This window comes from Silurus aristotelis (assembly GCF_946808225.1).
Source record: "Silurus aristotelis genome assembly, chromosome: 5".
NCBI classification, from domain to species: domain Eukaryota; kingdom Metazoa; phylum Chordata; class Actinopteri; order Siluriformes; family Siluridae; genus Silurus; species Silurus aristotelis.
This window is the reverse complement of record NC_139578.1, coordinates 19,606,628-19,626,604: the sequence shown is the minus strand read 5'-3', so window position 1 is coordinate 19,626,604 and position 19,977 is coordinate 19,606,628. Positions and strand designations below refer to the sequence as shown.

The following is a 19,977-nucleotide window of genomic DNA, read 5'->3' as shown; positions in this document are numbered from 1 at the left end:
TGAATGGTGTGAGCAAAAATCTAGTATGTGTCAGTTCTGTGGTGGAAAACACTTGATTATAGAGGTGAATGGTGAATAGTTAGAATGGTTTGAGCTAATAAAAAAAAACATTAAAACATTACCTGTAGCTTTTGAGATGAATATGGGGGATATTTGCATTGCTTGTGCAAGGTAAACTAATTCTATAAAAAAAAAATATATACACTGAATAGATATTAGTTAGACTTGCATTAAATTTCATTTGTTTTGCTTTGGTAAATTTTTGTGCAGGATAAGCATCATAAAAATTGTATTCCCACAAGCACTTCACACTGAAATTATCCACTTACACTCCATTATGTATACCAGAGTCATAAATCAACTCCAGCTTGGTGTATTATTTTTGGCAAGTATTTTAACTTACAATTTGCAATATCTCATATTAACTAAGGGTATACGGATATACCCGTTAATTAATACTGCTCCATGTATAACAGCCTGTCATAGCTGTGGGTCCCAAAAAAGATTGTGTGGGTCTATTTTGATTGCTTATTCATATGATAGTGAACGATTAACACTTATTTCAAATAAATCTGAACTTTGACAAGAGCAACTCAAAGTATAACAAATAAAAAAATGCAATAAAGTGAATTAGTATAGTTTTTTAATTGTTATCTGTGGAAGAATGCTGAGGATGGAGCTGCCTGATAGGAGGAAAAGAGGAATGCCAAGGAGTAGGTTTATGGATGCGGTGAGGGGAGCTCTGCAGGTGGTTAATTATAAGAGGCAGATGTGGAGGACAGAGTGATATGGAGACGGATGATCCGCTGCGGCAACCCCTAACAGGAGCAGTCAAAAAAAGAGGTACAGTTATGCAGAGGTGTGAAGTAGCGAAGTACAAACACTTCGTTACTTTACTTAAGAGAATCTTTCTGGTATCTGTACTTCATTTTACTATTTATTTTTCGGATAACCTTTACTTTCACACATTACATTTTTACTCAAATATCTGTACTTTCTACTTCTTACATTTTCAAGCCTGACTCGTTACTTTAGTTTTAGTCAATTTGGTGACATCAATGTTTTTTCTTCTCATTGCTCTCTGTTTTCAGCCCATCAACCTATTTCTTGTCATTGCTCGGCTTTTTCAATCTACCACTGGTATATCATTTCCTGGCTATCATGCACCACAGATGTAGGCTAGTTTACGAAGCTAACAACAAGCACGGCAGAAGGCAACAAGAAGAATGGCTAATGTGGATAAGACAGAGGGTGTCAGCTATGTAAACATGACTGAGAACAGAGACATTTCTGATCAGCTTATTTTCCCTGCTTGTGTTCTATATTGTGGATGTTCAGCCTGAATACATTAATTAGATAACAAAATGTGGAATTCTAAAATAATGTGAGGTCCAGTTACCAGCATGACACTAAAACAGGTAGTAGTAATGGCTACCTTTTACTTAAGTACATATAACCAATTATTATTTACTTTAACTTGCGTGAAAAAGTATAGTCAGTACTTTTACCAGTGTCTTCCAAAACATAAGTATCTGTACTTCTACTTGAGTAAAGGATGTGTGTGCTTCTCCACCTCTACAGTTATGAAATGTGATGTAATCATAATTCAAATCATTGTTAATTGCATATTTCCTTTCTGGATGTAGGGTCAATGTAACTGTATCTACACACAAGTGGACAAAGTATTATTAGTGTAATGTGGAGAAATAAAACTAGGCCAGGGATGTTTTGTATTCATCCAGGTCTTTTTGAAAATGTTATATTCCACTTGGGGATAGTATTAAACACATAAACATGACACTACTATTTAATCAATATTATCATTCCTGTAAGAATTTATTTTAATCAGATACATACTTCTGGATATATTAATCAATTAATTTAACTTAATTAAATGTAGCAGCAAGTGAAGAATATACTGTAGCAGATGAATGCTCAGCAAGATTGTCCTCCAAAATGTGTTGAACAAACCAATAATACAGTAGCCTTAACAATGCACACATTGATTTCATGACCTTGTGTTAGTGGTTTAGAATATGTGCACACAAGTACCTTCTGGCGTGCATCATGGGTGGAAAAACCAAACATAAAAAAAATTGGATTAAGTGAAATTTTACAACTATTCAAGCAACAATTCATTGGTTATTTTCTAAACTTCAATTATTTGCTTCTTTAGTTAGAAATGTCTAGGCTTAAAGGCATGTATTTTGTTTAAATGTACTGGAGAAGTTAAACCTGGTGTTTTCACACACACAAAAAAGTCTAGAATAATTTAATTACATTCAGGCTTTTTAAACAATCTTCTGCCAAACCCTTAACATTTAGTAATTTTGCATTGTAGATATTTTTTGACTTCTCCAACTGGTTTTACTCGAGAAAAAAACCTCCCTAATTGTTTTTACTTATCTTTTTTTGTCTTACGAATTTGTAATTATGCAGAGTAACAAACTTTTATTTTAATTTGTCACATACCTTATGTTAAAAAATAATGTGTTCAGAAGATGTCAGCAAACTAATTGTCTTTTGGGTCCCTGTGTGTAAGATTAATGAACAGAGACTTTTTTTTATCGTTATATTTTAATTTCTGCAGAGACAAAAAAAAAAAAGACAAGCAGTTTATTTACAGAAATACCTGTACAAAAGCAAAAATTAAATTAGGTAAAATAGTTAATAAATAGAGGTGGACTTCAGCGCTTAGAGCTGGACTTCAGTACATTTTGCCATGTTCAGCTAAGCTGCGTGCATAGTGACTCCTAATAAAAACAATGATTAAAACTGATCGTCAATTCTACATCAACATCCAAGTCGCAGGACAAATAGAGTATGGTTATTAATATTACAGATCTCTCCACTAGGGGTGAAATGTCGGACAACTCGAGGTTTAATTTTAAATTCAAAGCTGACAAAACGCACACCTCTGCTTGTGAGAAGTATTTGGACTACAGACTTTCTGCTTGCAGCAATGCTGGCTTTCCTATTATTGATAATAAAAGCTTATCTATTTCTGGGTAGAAATGTAGTCTTTCTTTCTTTCTTTCTTTCTTTCTTTCTTTCTTTCTTTCTTTCTTTCTTTCTTTCTTTCTTTCTTTCTTTCTTTCACATTCATCACTAATTATCTCTTTTTTTTTTCCCCTATTCAACTGAAATGTATCTGTATAATATTGCATACTTCATGTCTACAAATATTTCTCCCACAAAGGTGTATGTTGTACCAGCACATTCTCTTACATTTATATATCTATATATCTTTTCTCTCAGCTGGTCTTCAGCCTGATTAGCATTTAGTCATACCAGCAAACAATCAAACAATTTTATGTCTATACTGGTCAAACTTGGCTTAGCTCTTCAATCTGCATTAATCCTTACTATCTTGACTATGATGATCTCATTAGCAACATTTGTTATGTCATATATAAATAGTGGTTTGGTCAAGTAATCATGCGAAAAATTTGTATGCTAGGAGATTGCCTAAACTGTGTACAGTTGTTACTTATTGATAGACTTGACAACATTTGACCGATCTAACATGAAGCCACAAGATAAAAAGCTTTAGTTTGTGGGTATTTCTTTTTTAGAATCATATAAACAGGTGCTTCATTACCCCTCCCCTCCCCTCCCTTCTAGATAACACCCTTCATCCGTCTCAGTTTTTATACTAGTCAAAACGACGAGTCATACCAATAACGGTATAAAAAGGCACAGTTGCATATTTTGCATTCACTCTATAGATTTCTTAACATTTTTTTGTCCTTTTTTTTTTTTCTTTTTTTTTTATACAGAAGCATTCAAAATATACAAAGTGGCACTAAAAGGATAAAGGAGAAAACAAAATATGGATAAAGCTTAATACAGGGTGTCGTTACCAAGTTACATAAAAAAAAAAAAAAAAAAAAAAAAAACTGACAAAACTTTAAATCATGCCGACTAAATATCTTTTCGGGTTATGTGTAGGATGTGATGTAATCTTTCAGTGTGCCATTGATATCAGTGTGTGTGTGTGTGTGTGTAATAAAAATGAGACAAAAAGTAAAAATACAAAAAGACATTTGGTCAGAAGAATGAAAACATTTACTGTACGTGTGACTAAATAAACTGGTGAATCTTTGTAGTATACATAATTCATTTTTCATCCTTGTCAAATAATCTGATAATCTAAGCCATACTATATGTCTGTTTATAATGTTCGTTTAACAAAAGCAAGCAATGGACCTCCAAAATCTCCAAGATTTTTTTTTTCTTTTTTTTTAATCCATTTCCATTTTTTTGCTTTTTTTTTTTTTTTTGCCTTCATAGTATGTGAAGTAGAATCCCTTTTAAACGTGCAATAAAAAGTACATATTTCTGTATACAGTGGATAAGCATCAGAGCACTTTTTTTAACGACAAGTAGAACACAGACTATAGATTCAGGCTGCGAGAAAAGAAAAACAAAAATAATAAGTGCAGTCCATTCAGACTCTGGTTTCTCCAACGTACAAAAAGAGTAATTCCATTGCATTGGATTATTGTCACTCGGTTGTACAGGCAGGATTTGAGCCTTAGGAGTGTACACTCAACCACAAACTTGGGTTACTTAATTATTATTATTTTTTTTTTCTTGTTTTATCAAGGACCTTACATTGAGAATGCGTGTGTGTGTGTGTGTGTGTGTGTGTGTGTGTGTGTGTGTGTTTGTATTAAAGTGTGTGTAGTTTAGAAAGGACATCATCTGTTTCTCTAGCCTCAGACTTTATGGGTAAACGTGCATGTGTCTTTACATTAACATGCATCCATGTTCAATTTTCAGTTGGCCGCCTTCTTTTTATAGCAAATAACCAGTCATGTTCTTCCCAGGACTTTGGTTTGTATTTAAATGGCAACGTTTTGTTTTTGCATGACTAAAGTGCTCCTATAGCCCAATGACATCGTAAAGATAGCTGTTTTGATTGTACAAATCTATTTAGCTGGTGGATCCTCATGCCCGTGGTATTTTATTTATTTATTTTTTTTTTATTAGTATTCACCAATTTAATTGGTCGACTAGTCATTTCATGTGAGTCTTCAGGACTTTAGGTAGGCATGATCTGAGAATGACTACTTTGAACATCCCTTGGGTTTATTGCTCAATTTAACACTCATACTTTAAGAATGTTTTACAGGACCAGCCCAAGCATGTGGTCCGTGGGACCAAGTCATCGTAATCATTTCCCTGGTAGCTAGTCACATATCAAACGAGAGATCCTCATAGCCAGTTAGGTCCTATATGTATTTGTGTGTGTGTGTGTGTGCGTGTGTGCGTGTGTGTGTGTGTGAGAGAGAGTGTGTAAGGTGCCATTTGTGTTTGTGTGCACGTGTAACTCATTGTGTGCCATAAGTCACTAAGAGCTTCAGTTTAAGTCTTAGACAACAACAAAAAAAAGACGGCATAGATCATGTCAAGAACTCCTAGAGTTGCCGGTGTTCGTGGAATTACAGCACAGAACTGGCGACCCAAGAAATGTCAACAACTCCCACAATGCAGCAGTGTACAGAGAAAAGACAGGGGTGGAGCGTTTGGTGAGTCGACAGCTTAGGTATAAAGTATGTGTCCCAAATATGTTCAGTGTATTTATGTACAACTTGTCATCCACGTTAGAGCCTGTGAGCGTGCATGTGTGTGTGTGTGTGTGTGTGTGTGTGTGAAAAGCAGATAGGCACACAGGTAAACTCGCATCTTGCAGTGTACGTTCACCATTTAACGCTTGCCGTTTTTAGATATGTACAAACCCATTGTAAAGGATAGAGTCATTGGAAATGTTACTAGTTCATAAAGACGTGCTCCAGGGTTTTTGTTTTTTTTTTAGGGGGGGGGGCAGGTTTTTGTTTTGCTTCCCATTTCCATCACTGATAACATTATGTATCAGTTCTTGTCCACAATTGGCCAGTTTTGATGTTTTTGGTCTCTTTGAATGCTATGGTTGTTCAGTGTAACTAGTCCAGTGCTTGGACAGATTGCATAAGTATACAATAATCAAAATGAATAAAGCAAACAATTTCAATCTTCTACAGGGACATTTCACATAAATTAAAGATTATCAAATAAAAAATAAAACAGCACCAGTCTCGCCTCTTGCCATCTATTTAGCATTAATAATAATAAAAAAAAAGAATAATACAATAAAAATAAAAAGTCCTAAGACGTGTAGTCCAAGTCATTAAGGGCTAGATTTTGCATGCATGCTTATGATGAATTCTACACAACCAGGCAGCACTTTGGGAAAAAGTCAGAGGGCCCGGAATGCTAGCAGCAAAATGACACAGGACTCATCCACCAGCATCCCTCTCTCTCCACCTCTGTCTTTCTCTCCTCCTCCTCTGTCTCCTCCACATCTACAAAACTATTCTCCGTGGTTTTTTTCTGTTTTTTTTTTTTTTACATCTTTTATTCACTGCTTATATCAAACAAGCACACATTTCATACCAGGCTTTGGCGCTTATAAGGCGTCTCTGAGATTGCCGGAGTCATTGTAGGATGAAATAGTGACTCGTGATTCGTTCACCAGGACGTTTCACAGGTAAACCTCACGCCTAGTAAGCGTCCCGCATTGCGTAGGTTTATATTCGCCTGTGGGTGCCAGCGGAATCTCTTCAACAGGCCGAGACGTTTCATCGCTAGCAGAGAAGGCAGCCGAACCGAAAGCATCGTAGGCCGAGGAGGAGGAAGAGGAGGAGGCCATTTTCTTGTTGAGGAGATTGCGGTTGCGGTCTCCAAGGAGGTGTGAGGGCTCTCCGTTGGCCACGGCGAGTGGATCAGAGCTCGTGGCTGGTTCGGCACCGCTGCACCCGGCTGAGCTCGAGTTGAAGGTGGAGAGTTTGGGAGGGGTGGCCTTGGACCTGCGCTCGGGTGAAGTGCGCACCGGCATCCAGCAGGCGTCTGAGTGGCCATACTCGTCACACTCGCGCGTACACTTCCCCGTCATGGCTACATCCGGCAGGGGCCGAGAGTCTGCTTAAACATACAAAAAAAAAAAAGAAATTATTGAGAGATAGTATTAGCAGCAATTTTTCAACTTCAACCCCCTGAGAAGAAAGTTTTTTTTTTTTTTCCTTTTATAATTTTGTGTGCTATGTGCCCCATGAAGCCTAAAATGATGCCATATAATACTTCATTTCACATTACAATTAACATGGTGCATCGAAGTATACTGATAAATTTATTTCAGATTAAATGGAACTAATTGTTTTTCTTCAGCAAAACAATCTTTTTTTTTTTTTGAGCTTCATGGTTTACACATACCACGTAACACAAAATAACAACATCAAGACTAGAAGTTGAAAGGAAAAAAAGAAAGAAAGAACAAAACAGGTGATGCGAGTTCTTTCGAAAGAACGGCATGCTTCAAAAAAAGAAAATAAAACGTGGGGGCAAATCATCTGTTCTGTGATTTAAAAACCTAAAACAAATGGTGTCCAACTTCCATTCTGGGTGTCTATTTAACCTGGTGCCTTTTTGTGTCTGTAGCAGTGTGTGTGTGTGTGTGTGTGTGTGTGTTTGTTGTGTTTCTTTTTTTTATTTATTCCTTTTTGATTAATATTCTTATTCTAGAAACTCACACAATTAAAGTCCCAGAGAGCATAGCAGTTTATTATAAATGTAAAATAAAATGTTTTGAACCACTGTACTCTTGTACAACAGCACAGAAACAACTTTGTAAACACTGAGTTTATGAACCTTGTGTGTGATCAGATTTTTCTAAAATGATATAATGATAAATTAAGAAACAAGAAGACTCAAGGACTTTGCTTCAGAGTGAGATCGAGCATATATTCTTCATCTGAACACTGCCAACTTATATGCAGCCATGTGGGCTGGTAAATACATTAATAAATGAATTAATACAACAACAAAACATTACTAAACTTTTTTTTATTTAGCAGACAAAATGAGCATAATTAAAAAAAAAAAAAACATGGACCAGTCTGGATTGCACAGGAAACTGAATGGAAGCATACAGAAAAAGCTTTTTTCTCGCTGTTTCTGGTTGTTCTTTCGTGTCAAAGTGCCAAAGCTTTCATGTCAAAGGTGGTCGGTTAATGACCAAATGTAGGGTATGACACAAGCAACGGAGGGGGTGAGTGCAAATCTAAAAAAGAAAGCATGCTGTCTCTGACTGAAGAGATTAAAGAAAATTTTTAACCATGGCTTACTTTTATTGTTCTTTTTCTCCTGTAAAGAAAAAATGAGATAGAATCACCATTTGTTTTCTGCACAGTGCTTTATCTTTGCAAAAAAATAAAAAAAAATAAAAAAAGAACAAAAGAGCTGCCAAATGTGTTATAGCAAACTTGATTTACCAGGTGAGAAAAACTTGAGACAATGTGCACAAACAAATGTGTTGGAACTTGCTTTTGAAAAGCACCAGTTAGTCACAGAAAAAAAAACCAACACAAATACAAAATCTAATGAAAGCATTCATAGAAAATATGCTACTAATTCAAGTATTCTAAAGCAAATTAATATTTGTCTCTCCTGTTAATGCAGTTTATTAGTGCAAAACAGAAAAAATCTATGATGCAAATCTATAATCCTCTAGTCACACACTTACATTTTTTTCCCTTCCAATAAGAGCTTTCTGTACATTTTTTTTCCTCTCCCCCTTACGAATCCTTGTTCAGGTCCCTTATATTAACCTCCGCCAACCCTGAACATGTTCACCTGACCTTGGCGATTGTTGCTAGGCTGTTGCTCACATGCTCCCGTGCGAGATCCCATTAGCCTCTGATTCGTGATGGGTTGAGTTAAGGTTCACTGAAGCTGACATGAACCTTAGTACCACAGTAGGTCATTAAATACCACGTTGGGAGACTGCAATGCTCACTCACGCTGGGCTCCCATTAAGAAAGTCAAGTCCGACGAATAGTAGCTCTAGGGAGAGGTGTGAAGGTACGATTGATAAGCTGAGTCATGCTCTAGAGCATGCTCAGTCACGCTAAGTCTGATGAGTGTGTGTGCGGTCCCAGATCGAAAGCCAGTCGATTATAACAACACCACGCCGACTTTTCGAACACTGCTACACCCTATGCAGAAATCTATGTAATGTGGCACTTGTGCAGATTAGAAAATGGTAGAAAACTACTACAGCTATCGATTCGTTAGAAGGTGAAGAGAAATCTTTTATCATCAGAGGGCAGTGAGGCAAATCAAAGACTTAAGGAGCATTAATTTGCTTGCTTTAATATGTTATTCTTATTGTAACATACACACTGGCTTGTATGATGGCACCAAGTTCAAGCCTGTTACATTAACACTCATTCATGCTAAATAGCATCACACACACATCAGTGATTAATTTTCCTATAACAGCATGTCCTGACATTTTTATATTTCTTAACTGTTATATATAAATTACACAACAGTATTATATATAAATTACACATCATTTAAACAAACAAATTTTAAGTTTAAACTAAATTTAAACTAATTCCAGGATTGAAAATGATATCCAGTGCACTCTTCCCTGTACTAGTGGAGAAAGGGCAATAAGATCTCACTTTTACTTCTCCTGCTTGACACTTCACTGTCTGCCTTATAATGACCATCAGGATGTGGGTTTGTCTCCACTACACCTGTTTCTCTCCCTCTCCTTCTCCCTCTCCCTCTCACACACAGAAATTTGTTCTACAATTAAGCCATCACGGCCTTGTTGCTGTTCTCAGCCTTTACCCTGAATTCTTTGCGAGCTCCCCAGGGGGAACCAAATAGCACTAAACCACTGGCTGTTGGTTAAAGTGTCAGAGTGCAGCTGGTCATCATATCACCTCAATCATTCCCTCTGACCACTTAAGCCTCCAGCCTCCAGCCACCCCTCAACCCTCTTACAGAGCATTTCTTATGAATTCACTCCCCAGGTCTTTGTTTTTTTTTTCACATTCCATTTCTTTCTTCCTTTTCTTTTTCTTTCTTTTTTTTGAGACTTTCTTCATGAATGGAACCCTGACTAATTAAGGGTTGCCAGGGTTATCTAAGTCACACTTTTACAAATATAACTCCTCAGGACATTAATGGTCAAGTGTAATGACTTGATTTGCATAGAACACTAGCAGCAATTGGATTTGGCTATCCTGAGACACTTTTGATTCCACATATAAATGCATGTGGTTAACATTTATTAGCAGGACACAATCCAGATGCAGGATGCACGAAAAGGTATAAATAGGGTTAAAGAAATGTAATGTAATTGGAGGGGAATTTATTAGAGCTGCATGCTGAATGCAAACTCTTTGTCTAGGCATCTGAATATGAATGCCTACTGGGGTATGATTAATCTCTGCCTTTTGGGTTTAATCTCTGAAGGAGAGTTATTCACTTTCTCTGTTCGAAGTACAGATGAGGCCAACATATTAATTTCTTCTTCTATTTTTTTCTGTTCAGATGACAGATTCAGTCAATGCAACAAAACCATCTGGCCATATTGAAGTCAGTGGAAAGCAGTGAAAGATTTGAATGATCAGTAATGCATCAGAGATTACAATCCATAGTTCTGTAGTAAGATTTGGTTTAGGAAAAGTTTATCATTATATTCTATAACTATGAAGAAAGTTATCCATATTAGAAATATTATGCATTTCATGTCTTTTTGTAAAGCAGATTTATAAGCATTGTTTATATAAAGTTAATTGCATTTTGTACAGATGCATATTTCTGGTTTAGATGCTGGTCATTGTATGGCTAAGGAGCATGTAATTGCAATTTATTTCATATGTATCTGGCTTTCCTTTCATTGTATGCATATTATGCAGATAATTCTCTTCAATCAAATAAATACCATAAACCTGAACAAATCCAATAGTCTGTGTATTCCCTCTGCTGGAAACATGTATAATTTAATCCCTAATGTATATTCGATCTGGAATTCACTGTAAATCTGCCCTCTCTTTTGTAAAGACACTGAACATGGCAAAGAGTCAAAATGGGATCTAGTTGATTGGTATTATATAAATTCTGCAGCAGGCTAACAAGGTCAAGTGCACTTCTCATTCAAGCGTATTATTACACAAAGTGGCAGAGAGGCAAACACACACACACACACACACACACACACACACACACACACACACACACACACACACACACACACAAACACACACTCAGAATTACAGTGAAAGGTCATTCTATTGAGGAAAATGCATGTGTGAGGCACACTCTCACTTCTTAATGGGGTTTTTCAAAGTCTCACTGACCCTAAATCTAAACCTCCAGTCAGTTTGAAGACTTCAGTTTGAGTCTTCGGAGGAGTTGCACAAATGGGGCCATGCTTGGGCCGGAAATGCTCGGCAGCGTACTAACTGTCGTGCTGCATAGTGGGCTTTTCTGCCAACTGGGGCTCAGTGCATATTGTGTGCCATTTTCCTGCTAGTCCCTTTGAATACACTCAAAAGAGGCATAAGCTTCAAACCGCCAGAACGATTGAGAACGAGGGATGAAGGATGGGGTGCAGCGGAAGAAATGGTTCTGAGCTATTCTGCAAGTTAATTAGATGCGGACAAAAGTGGATTCTTGGGAACAGTCAGCTCCTTGCTGTCAGGCGGCTAGTGACAGTGAAACTGCAGGGTCGTATGTGGGCCAGACACCCAAGTGATTGACAGCAAGATTTGGAAGAGTTTGAAATGTGTGTATGTGTGTGGCTTCTGTTAAAAGAGTTAAAGGAAAGGATAGTAACTCTCTGTGTGTGTTTTCTTGACTGTAATATCAGCATTTTCCTGCTGAGAAATGCTGACCTCGACAGTCTGGTGTTTTGATCTGTGTTTTCTGGATGGGAATCCCAGCCACAACACTACTGCAGGCAAATGCTGACCCCTCTGTCCAGTCTGGGCTTGTGATTGTGTGTGGGTGACAGAGAATAACAAGAACTGTGTACATGCTTGCTTAACTGTGTTGAAAAATCTTTGCATGGACGGTACATGTAATATGCACCAAAACTGCACATATATACATAAAAATCTAATGGAAAATCAGCATGTTTAATTGCCATTGTTGTTGGGTTTTTTTATTTATTTTTTTTATTATGGCATCTCCAGCATACAGACACAAAATAAAGCTATACATTATAAATCTAATCTGGATTCAAACTCATAAACAATTCTAAACTCTAATAATGACACATGAACTTACATTTAGTTTGTGCCATTACGTCGGATGTACAGCTAGAGATATTTGCAGACGGAGTAGTCAAATTATTTATCTATTTAAGGGATTATACCCACATCCTTCAGTCAAATAGAAATGTAATTTGCATTGGCCTCAATCAGTTTACTCCGTAATGTTATTTTTATTCCAGTTAAGCCAACAGTCTAATTATTAATGGATTAGCAGGCAGCATATAAACACTCCTGAGTAACGATGATGCACAACAGCATGGCCATGCTGCAAAAAACACACCCACGAAGACACACGCTATATTACACTTCAACTAGCCTCAAAATAAAGTTAATAAAAATAACCACAGACTCAGTCTTTAAATTGCTTGCAAAAGTTTCACATGCTTCCTGCACTCCACTTTTACAATAAGAAGCTAGTGTGAGTGTCAATACATTTCTCCTCTCACACTCTAATCCAGATTTCTGTACCTTCCTTTTTTCTTTAACAATGTAATAAACATCACATTCTCCCTCTTTAACAGTTCATTAACTTGCCTGTCTTGGGACACGTCACATGTTTCCCATTTTACCAAAAAGAGAGACCAGGGAGCCGCTTCTCCTTCTCACAAACCGTTTTTTTTTTTTTTTCCTTCACCGAGTGCAGTTACGAAGCTTCAGAAAAGTCTTTTGTGTAGTTTGCAGTGTATAACTACAAATGTAAAGTGCTCAACAATTCCTAATGCAAACAACACTCTGCACTAAAAGGATTATACTAAGAGTGTGGTGGTGATAATACATTATCTTTTATTATGCCTGTCCATCATACAGGCATATAAAAGAGAACAAGGGAGGTAGAGAAGTGAGAGATTTCCTTACGTCATATCCATTTAATTGGTTCGTAAGTGGGCCAAGAGCTAACCTACTGATTATTGGCAATAATGAGGCGCTAGCCCAGCCATGTGTAAAAGCCTTGATGCATGCTAAAGAGAAATGGGAATTATCAAAGCCCTTCGAGACCCACACCATTCTGAACAAGTGTTCACATGCATGCTGTATGCGTTTTTAAAATTAATAGGAATTCCATAGCTAAATATGTGTCAGCAAAAGGATAACATCATTGGTGTTCACGTTGGGCATGGATTTTAGCACTACAAGGAGTCCTTGATTTGCTAATAAATGCATGTTTATTTACTCAGTAACAAAAATATATGGAGTAGTTTGTATTCCAGTTGCAAATGCTGTAAAAGTCCACGCCTGTTCTTTAGCTGAGCAGCATTTTTAGCATTATTAATGAAAGCATACTTGTTGAGGTGTTCCACTGAATGAAAAGAAGGCCACTATTATGATAGCAAGATGAGAAGAGCTGAAGTGAACATTGACCTGGTTTGCTTCAGTAGGTTCAGTATCCAGTTGCATATGCTTTCAAAGGCCTCGCATCAGTAAACTTGGGCAACAGTGTAAAACAGCCCAACCTAACACAAAGCAGCACATTGCACGGACAAGAGTTATGTCCAATATGGTACAGTGAGCATGCAACTGACATCACTTTGTGTTTTATTTTTTTTTTTCTTTCATTTCTTTTTTTTTTGGCCTTTGTCTCATTCATGTTCAGCCAAAGTTCGAAACCTGTTTTGGAGGGACATGCATTGTTTTCTGCAGATATTTTTTTGGCTCAATATTTGATCTTTCGTTTTAACCTCTTTTAGCTATTTAAAATAGTATTTGATTTTCTAAAATATTTATATTATATTCTTTTATTAATTTTGTTATTAATACCATTGTTTAATTAAAATTTTTATCGCATCACAATGGCACATGCAAAAAGAGTGGGGTTTATTAGGCAGTAAGTGAACAGTCTGTTTTTAAAGCTGATTTATTTTATTTTTTTGGAAGCAGGAATAATGGGCAAATGTAAGGACCTAAGTAATTTTGATTTAATTTGATTTAAATTTTGACATGTGCTAAATTGACATGGGCTAGACAACCAGGTCAAACTATCTCCAGAATGACAGGTCTTGTGGGGTGTTTCCACTATGCAGTCGTTGGTACCTACCAAAAGTGTACCAAGAAAGGATAACCTGTGAACCAGTAGCAGGGTAATGGGCATGCACGGTCACAACAACACATTAAGGCTAGCCCATCTGGTCTAATTTAACAGAAGGTCTACTGTAGCTGGCTGTGATAGAAAGGTGTCAGACAACAGTGCATTGCTACATGCTGTGTATGGGGCTGGGAAGCAGCAGACCGGTCGAAATACTCATCTTGACTCCAGTCCACCACTGAAAACACCCACAGTGGGCATATGAGTATCATAAACTGAACTGCAGAGCAAAAGAAGAAGGTGGGCTGATCTTATGAATCACATTTTCTTTAACATCATGTAGACAGCTGGGTGCGTGTGTGTCATGTCCCTGAAGAAGACTTTGCTCCAAGACGCACTGTGTGAAGAAGGAAAACTGGGGGAGGCGTTGTGATACTCTGGGAATGTTCAGCTGGGAAACCTTGGGTTTTTGCATTTATTTGAATGTTAGTTTTAGATCTAAGACCTAAACATTGTTGCAGACCAGGTACATTAAAAAAAAAAAAAAAGTCCAGAATTGCTTTAAGGAATATGTCAAATATATCAAGGTGTTTACTTGGCCTCCAAATTCCAGGATTTCAGTCCAATTGGGCATCTGTCTGATGGTCCAGACAAATAAATTTTGATCCATTAATGCCCCACCTCACAATATACCACAGCACACCTTTAGAGGTCTGGCACAAGGGGAACAAGAGTAAGTTCTAGTGGTTTGAATGTTATTTCTGATTGGTGTATATATATATGAATATTTACTACTTCTATTTTTATACCACAACAAGCCTTTTGCTGCAACCCTGATCAACTGAAATGCAAGCTGTCTATCCATCAGTTATTAATATTGCATTTTATTAACCACCACCAACAGTTTATTTTGGTTTGCTTATGCATTACAGTTTTCAATTTATCTGAAACCATATCCTACCATAAATTGAAAATATTACAGTGAAAATCTCCTGCAGACCCTTCAGGCAGCTGAAAAGGTAACGATGGTCCTTATGATGGTGAACAGCACTTGAGGAAATAATTAGTGTACGGTTAGACCACTCCAACTGTGATTAATTGAGGGGAGATTAGCTAGCATAATTTCATTCTGGTGATGATGTGGCTGCCAATTACCTAATGCAACTCCTTTTCCATCGCTCACTTTCTTCCCCCCCCCCCCTTTTTTTTTTTTTCTTGTCTTTATATCATATCTCTCACAACCTGGGTCATTGTCTCTTTGCCATGAAGACATAACACACAGCACACACCCTGCATTCACAGAAAGGCAGGTGCCATGTAGAAGCAGATAATGTAGTGCATAGTAATAGAACAGCTCATGCTTTTCCCCCCACATTTATCCAAAAAAGAAAAAAAAAGAAAAAGTGAGAGAGAGAAAGAGAGAGAAGAAATCATTATTCATAGCAGGCACTACCACTTTCATTTCACAGATCACATGGCAAATAGATGGGGAGAGGAGTATAAGGCATTCAATAGACAGACACAGTGAAACAGGCAACGTGTGTGTAAGAAAATGGTAGGGCTTGAGCTCAGAGTGACTCTTTGCTGAGAGGGAGATAGACCTGGGTTAAAATCTCTAATGTTTGTTTGTGTGTGTGTGTGTGTGTGTGTGTGTGTGTGTGTGTGTGTGTGTGTGTGTGTGTATATATATATATATATATATATATATATATATATATATATATAATTTTTTTTAGATATCTGTTTTTTTACTAGTGCGTGTGTGGGTGTGTTATGGTCTGTGTTGTTTTATTTTTTATTCTCTATCGGTCTTTAGACTGCGTCTTATTGGCTTAGAGCAGTTTGCCTTATCGCACGCTTCCAGACGCACACACACAATAGCCTATTTTACACCATTAAATGCGTATTTGTCAAAATACAATTTCAATTAAATCCCGCAACCCTGTCGCTGTGTTTTTTTTTGCTCCACTTACTACTGAAACTGGAAGAGAGGATAGAAAGAAGAAAAGGCTTGAATAACTCTATCTCGACATAAACATATATGGAAGTAGACTCATAAGACTTTTTGAATTGTACGATAAAGCCGCACAGAGGAGAGAAAAAAGGTATTTAAGTTTTGCATAAGAAGTAAATATTTCAAAGCACCTCCTATACAATTATGCACAAACTAATCTGCTACTGTAACTGTCTGTTTAAAATGTTAAATAATAATCCACTGTCAAATCATCCAGTACATCACAGCAAGACATGCTTTAACGTACACTAAATGAACAAAGGTTGGTGGACACTGGACAATAAGATTTGTAAGTGCTTTCTGAACATCCTTTTTCCATATTTAGTCACTCTTCTGGGAAGGTGTTTCACTGGATTTTGCAGTGTGTTTGTCAAGATTCTTGTATATTTAGCCCAAGGGTGTTAGTAAAGTCAGGTACCGATGTAGGGCGAGGAGGCCTGAGGTGCAATCAGTATACAATTTCATCCCAAAGGTGTTCAATATGGTTGACGTCAGATCTCTTTTAGAGGCCACTCAAAATTTTCTATTCTAACCAATGTAAACCATGCTTTAATGGAGCTTGCTTTGTGCACAGCGACATTGTCATGCTGGAACAGGTTTGGGTCTCCTAGTTCAAGTAAAAGGGGACATTTTATGCTACCACACTCAAAGACATTCTGTACAATTCAAGCCTTCAACAGTTTGAGAAAGAACCAAATTTCTTTTTGGTCTGATTTGGCCTCCAGAAATCGAGGTAAACCTTGTGAAAATTAGTCTGGTTCATATTTCTTGAGGATTAAAGCCCCGAGGCCCGACAGGCTTCTGTGCATTTTTTTTTTCCCCCTGTCTTCTGAATCTCATAAAATCGGCTGAACTATTAAATAGCAATAGTTCTCAGCTTCTTTTTTTTCTGAAACCTGGAGTTTTAAAAACTTTCTGCTCCAAACCGACTTGAAGTTAAAACAAGTTATTTATTGCAGTGCTATTTAAAGTGTATATGTAAAGGCATGCTACGATACAGCAACAAAACTTCCAAAATCCTATATTCGTTCTACACTTTTATTGTTATTGACCTGTTTGGCTGGTCAGTTAACAAAACCCTCTGACATGCTTCTATAGATTCAATAAATATATCCAATTTAATCCAACTTATGATTTTATATATTCGAATAATGCTCCCAATGTTTGAATAGTTTCTAAATCTATGTTTATAAAATTACACTAATGGGGTCAATGAGATTTATTTCACATTTAAATAGAAAAACCCCAAAACAACATAGGACCAGGATTGAGACACTCTAGCAATAAAGAGCCACATATGTCATACTATGATGTAAGTTATATTGAGTTTAAATAGCCAGGTTATGTGAAATATTAACAAAACTTTTTCACCATATGAAACAGAAAGGCCAAATTGAGGCCAGGCAAGTAACACCCTGGGCAATATAAGATAACTCACATGATTTTTGGTTTTTGGATCAGGTGCTAGATGTGGGAACAGATAATTGTGAAAGCGCTCCCTGGGCCAATTAAAGCTCGTAATTGAGTTCTGCAAGAAAAAAAAAAGAAAGAAAGAAAGAAAAAAAACTTTCCTCAACTGTGCTTTCTTCGTACAAAGTGATGACACACTTTAAATCAAAGCACCACATGAAACATATTTACTAATTTAAGTCTGAAGTCAATGAATTCAATATTGTGCAATTCAATACACCTGATACAATATATTCAATTACAGGAAAAATCTAAAAATGTCTCCTGGTGTTAATGTGACACCTACTGTAGCAGCTACAGTATTTGGATTTCTCATGGGGTGCAATACATCTTTTTATTTACTTTGTTGTTTGTTAAAAAGGGTATTTTTTTGGCTAATTTTGTGTCAGATTGGCCCTTTCTACTTATGCACGGGGTGTGCGCAGGTTGTGCTGTGTTATCAGAAATGATTGGGCGTGTGTCAGTGTCTTTCCATCCCGCAGCAGTGGCCAGTGGCGCTAAATCAAGGCTGCCTTCATGGTGCATTGTCACTGCGGAGCTCTTCTGGACTGGAACTAAACGATCGATAGCCTCTTTACTTCACCTGAGGCATAGCAGGGGAGCGACTGACACAAAACACTGAGGCCACCCGCTTCACTTTGTGTGTGTGTGTGTGTGTGTGTGTGTGTGTGTGCACCAGAATCTGTATAAATAAGCCTAGATTTGTGGGACAGCTTGAATCCATATTCTTTCTGAATGCAGGTGTAGGGTTGTAAAAACAGGTAGCACTTATATTGTGAGGATGTGAATATTGGAATGTGTGTGCTTGTCACAGCCTTTCACTAGATTGCACTTCTTTAAGGTTTTGTGTGTAATTTTCAAATTTTAAGGTTTTTTTTTTTGTGCGTGTGTGTGTGTGTGTGTATATGTTGTTGTTATTGTTTTTCTTAACAACCTGAACTTAAATCTAGCACCTCACAGACCCCAAGCCATGTTGTTTCTGTAGGCATCTCTGTGGACCCATTAAATCTCTGCTAGAAGTGTGTGCTGTTTGTAAATACCTCTTCGAGAGCTGACTGAATAAGAAGTGTGGGACTCTGGCTGGAACATCCCTAGCTCTGAGTCAGAATAGCGTATAATGCTAGCTAAGCTAGCAGCAGGCTCGGAAACACAGACTGTATTATTAAAAGCATAGAGGCGACTGGGTTTGACGTTTCTCACCCTGACTCATCAGAAAGAAGAGCGGGCTTTATTAAATGTATGCTCACAAGGGGTTTATGCCGGCGTCTTTTAAGCGATCAAAACGGCCGCCAATGCCGCTTCCTCCGCTTGACTATGATTCCTCTTGACAAAGTGATTCAATTAAATGCCTCTCCTACCCCAAAATAAACAAAGTAGAAAAAGAGAGAGAAGGGTTTACTTGGGGAGGTCTTGTCCCTTGCCAATGATGGTAATAGAATAAATTTAAGATTTTTTTTAACTTAGTCTAAAGTGACATATCATGCCAAAAAAGAGCATCTCCCAAAGCGCATAGTACATTTGCACTCTCGGTGCATTTAGAGCCGCTGTATATCTGCACTCCAATCCATTTCCTATGCTTTAACTGCCAATGCTGCACCACTATATGTGCCAGGGCTCTTTAAAATAGCCTTGAAATGGGATTGGTTCTCCAGTGTGTTCAAGTCTCTAGCTCTCAACAGATTGATTTTTGACCCTCCCCTTATTGCGAGCGCAGTGCTGTGTCTGAAGCTGATGGCTTGTGGGAAATATTTATCCACATTGATCGTGGAGGCTGATGAGTCTGTTATGAACGCAGCAGTTCAAACAATTTGGGCCCCTCAAACGTTTCTAAATATCAATCAGTTGGAGGTGGCAAGGGAGCCTGTACGCAGACCACTGTATGAATGCCAAGAAGACTTGAAACGATATTCCAGGAGGGAAGACAGAATTGCGTTAGATTTCTGCAGACTTGATTTTTGTGCAACGAGAGCCTCCAATTACACCTTGTGTTGAAAACAGTTCATAGATTCGCTGTAGTACACTTTAGAAAAGCTGTTACAGAGGTCAGTTTAGAGAACAAGGCAGAGAACGGAGGGCAGGAGGAAAAGAGCGATGTGGGGGGAAAAAAAGAACGGAAAGGGTTGAGTTGCTGAGGTAAAATGCCTTCCTTAGCTTCAGGCTCTGTGCTTGAGGGCTTACTGACTGAGAACATGCCATGAAGAGTCGGGAAGGGCACTGATAATTCAGTCTGCCGCCATTTCATTAATGATTCAGCACCTACAGGAAATTTTTCCACATCAAACTTTCATACCATCAGGCAGTCTTCACTGTATCGGGTTTGCACACTCTAAGGATAATCATAAAGCACTCGAAAAAGT

General features: G+C 37.5%; 1 protein-coding gene across 11 annotated transcripts in view; it reads right to left on the bottom strand.

Moving 5' to 3' along the window:
* Window positions 1-5,823: 5,823 nt before the first annotated feature.
* Window positions 5,824-19,977, bottom strand: part of pcdh7b (protocadherin 7b) — a 128,787-nt gene continuing 114,633 nt past the window's right edge. For 5 of the 11 annotated variants that reach the window (XM_083541242.1, XM_083541238.1, XM_083541240.1 and 2 more), the window contains one exon: window positions 5,824-6,963. In XM_083541242.1, coding sequence (XP_083397368.1) covers window positions 6,527-6,963 — 437 coding nt within the window. In that variant the 3' untranslated portion in view covers window positions 5,824-6,526. Of the gene's footprint in view, window positions 6,967-8,165; window positions 8,185-19,977 lie in introns of all 11 variants that reach the window. The other 6 variants (XM_083541234.1, XM_083541239.1, XM_083541241.1 and 3 more) reach the window with 3 other exon arrangements.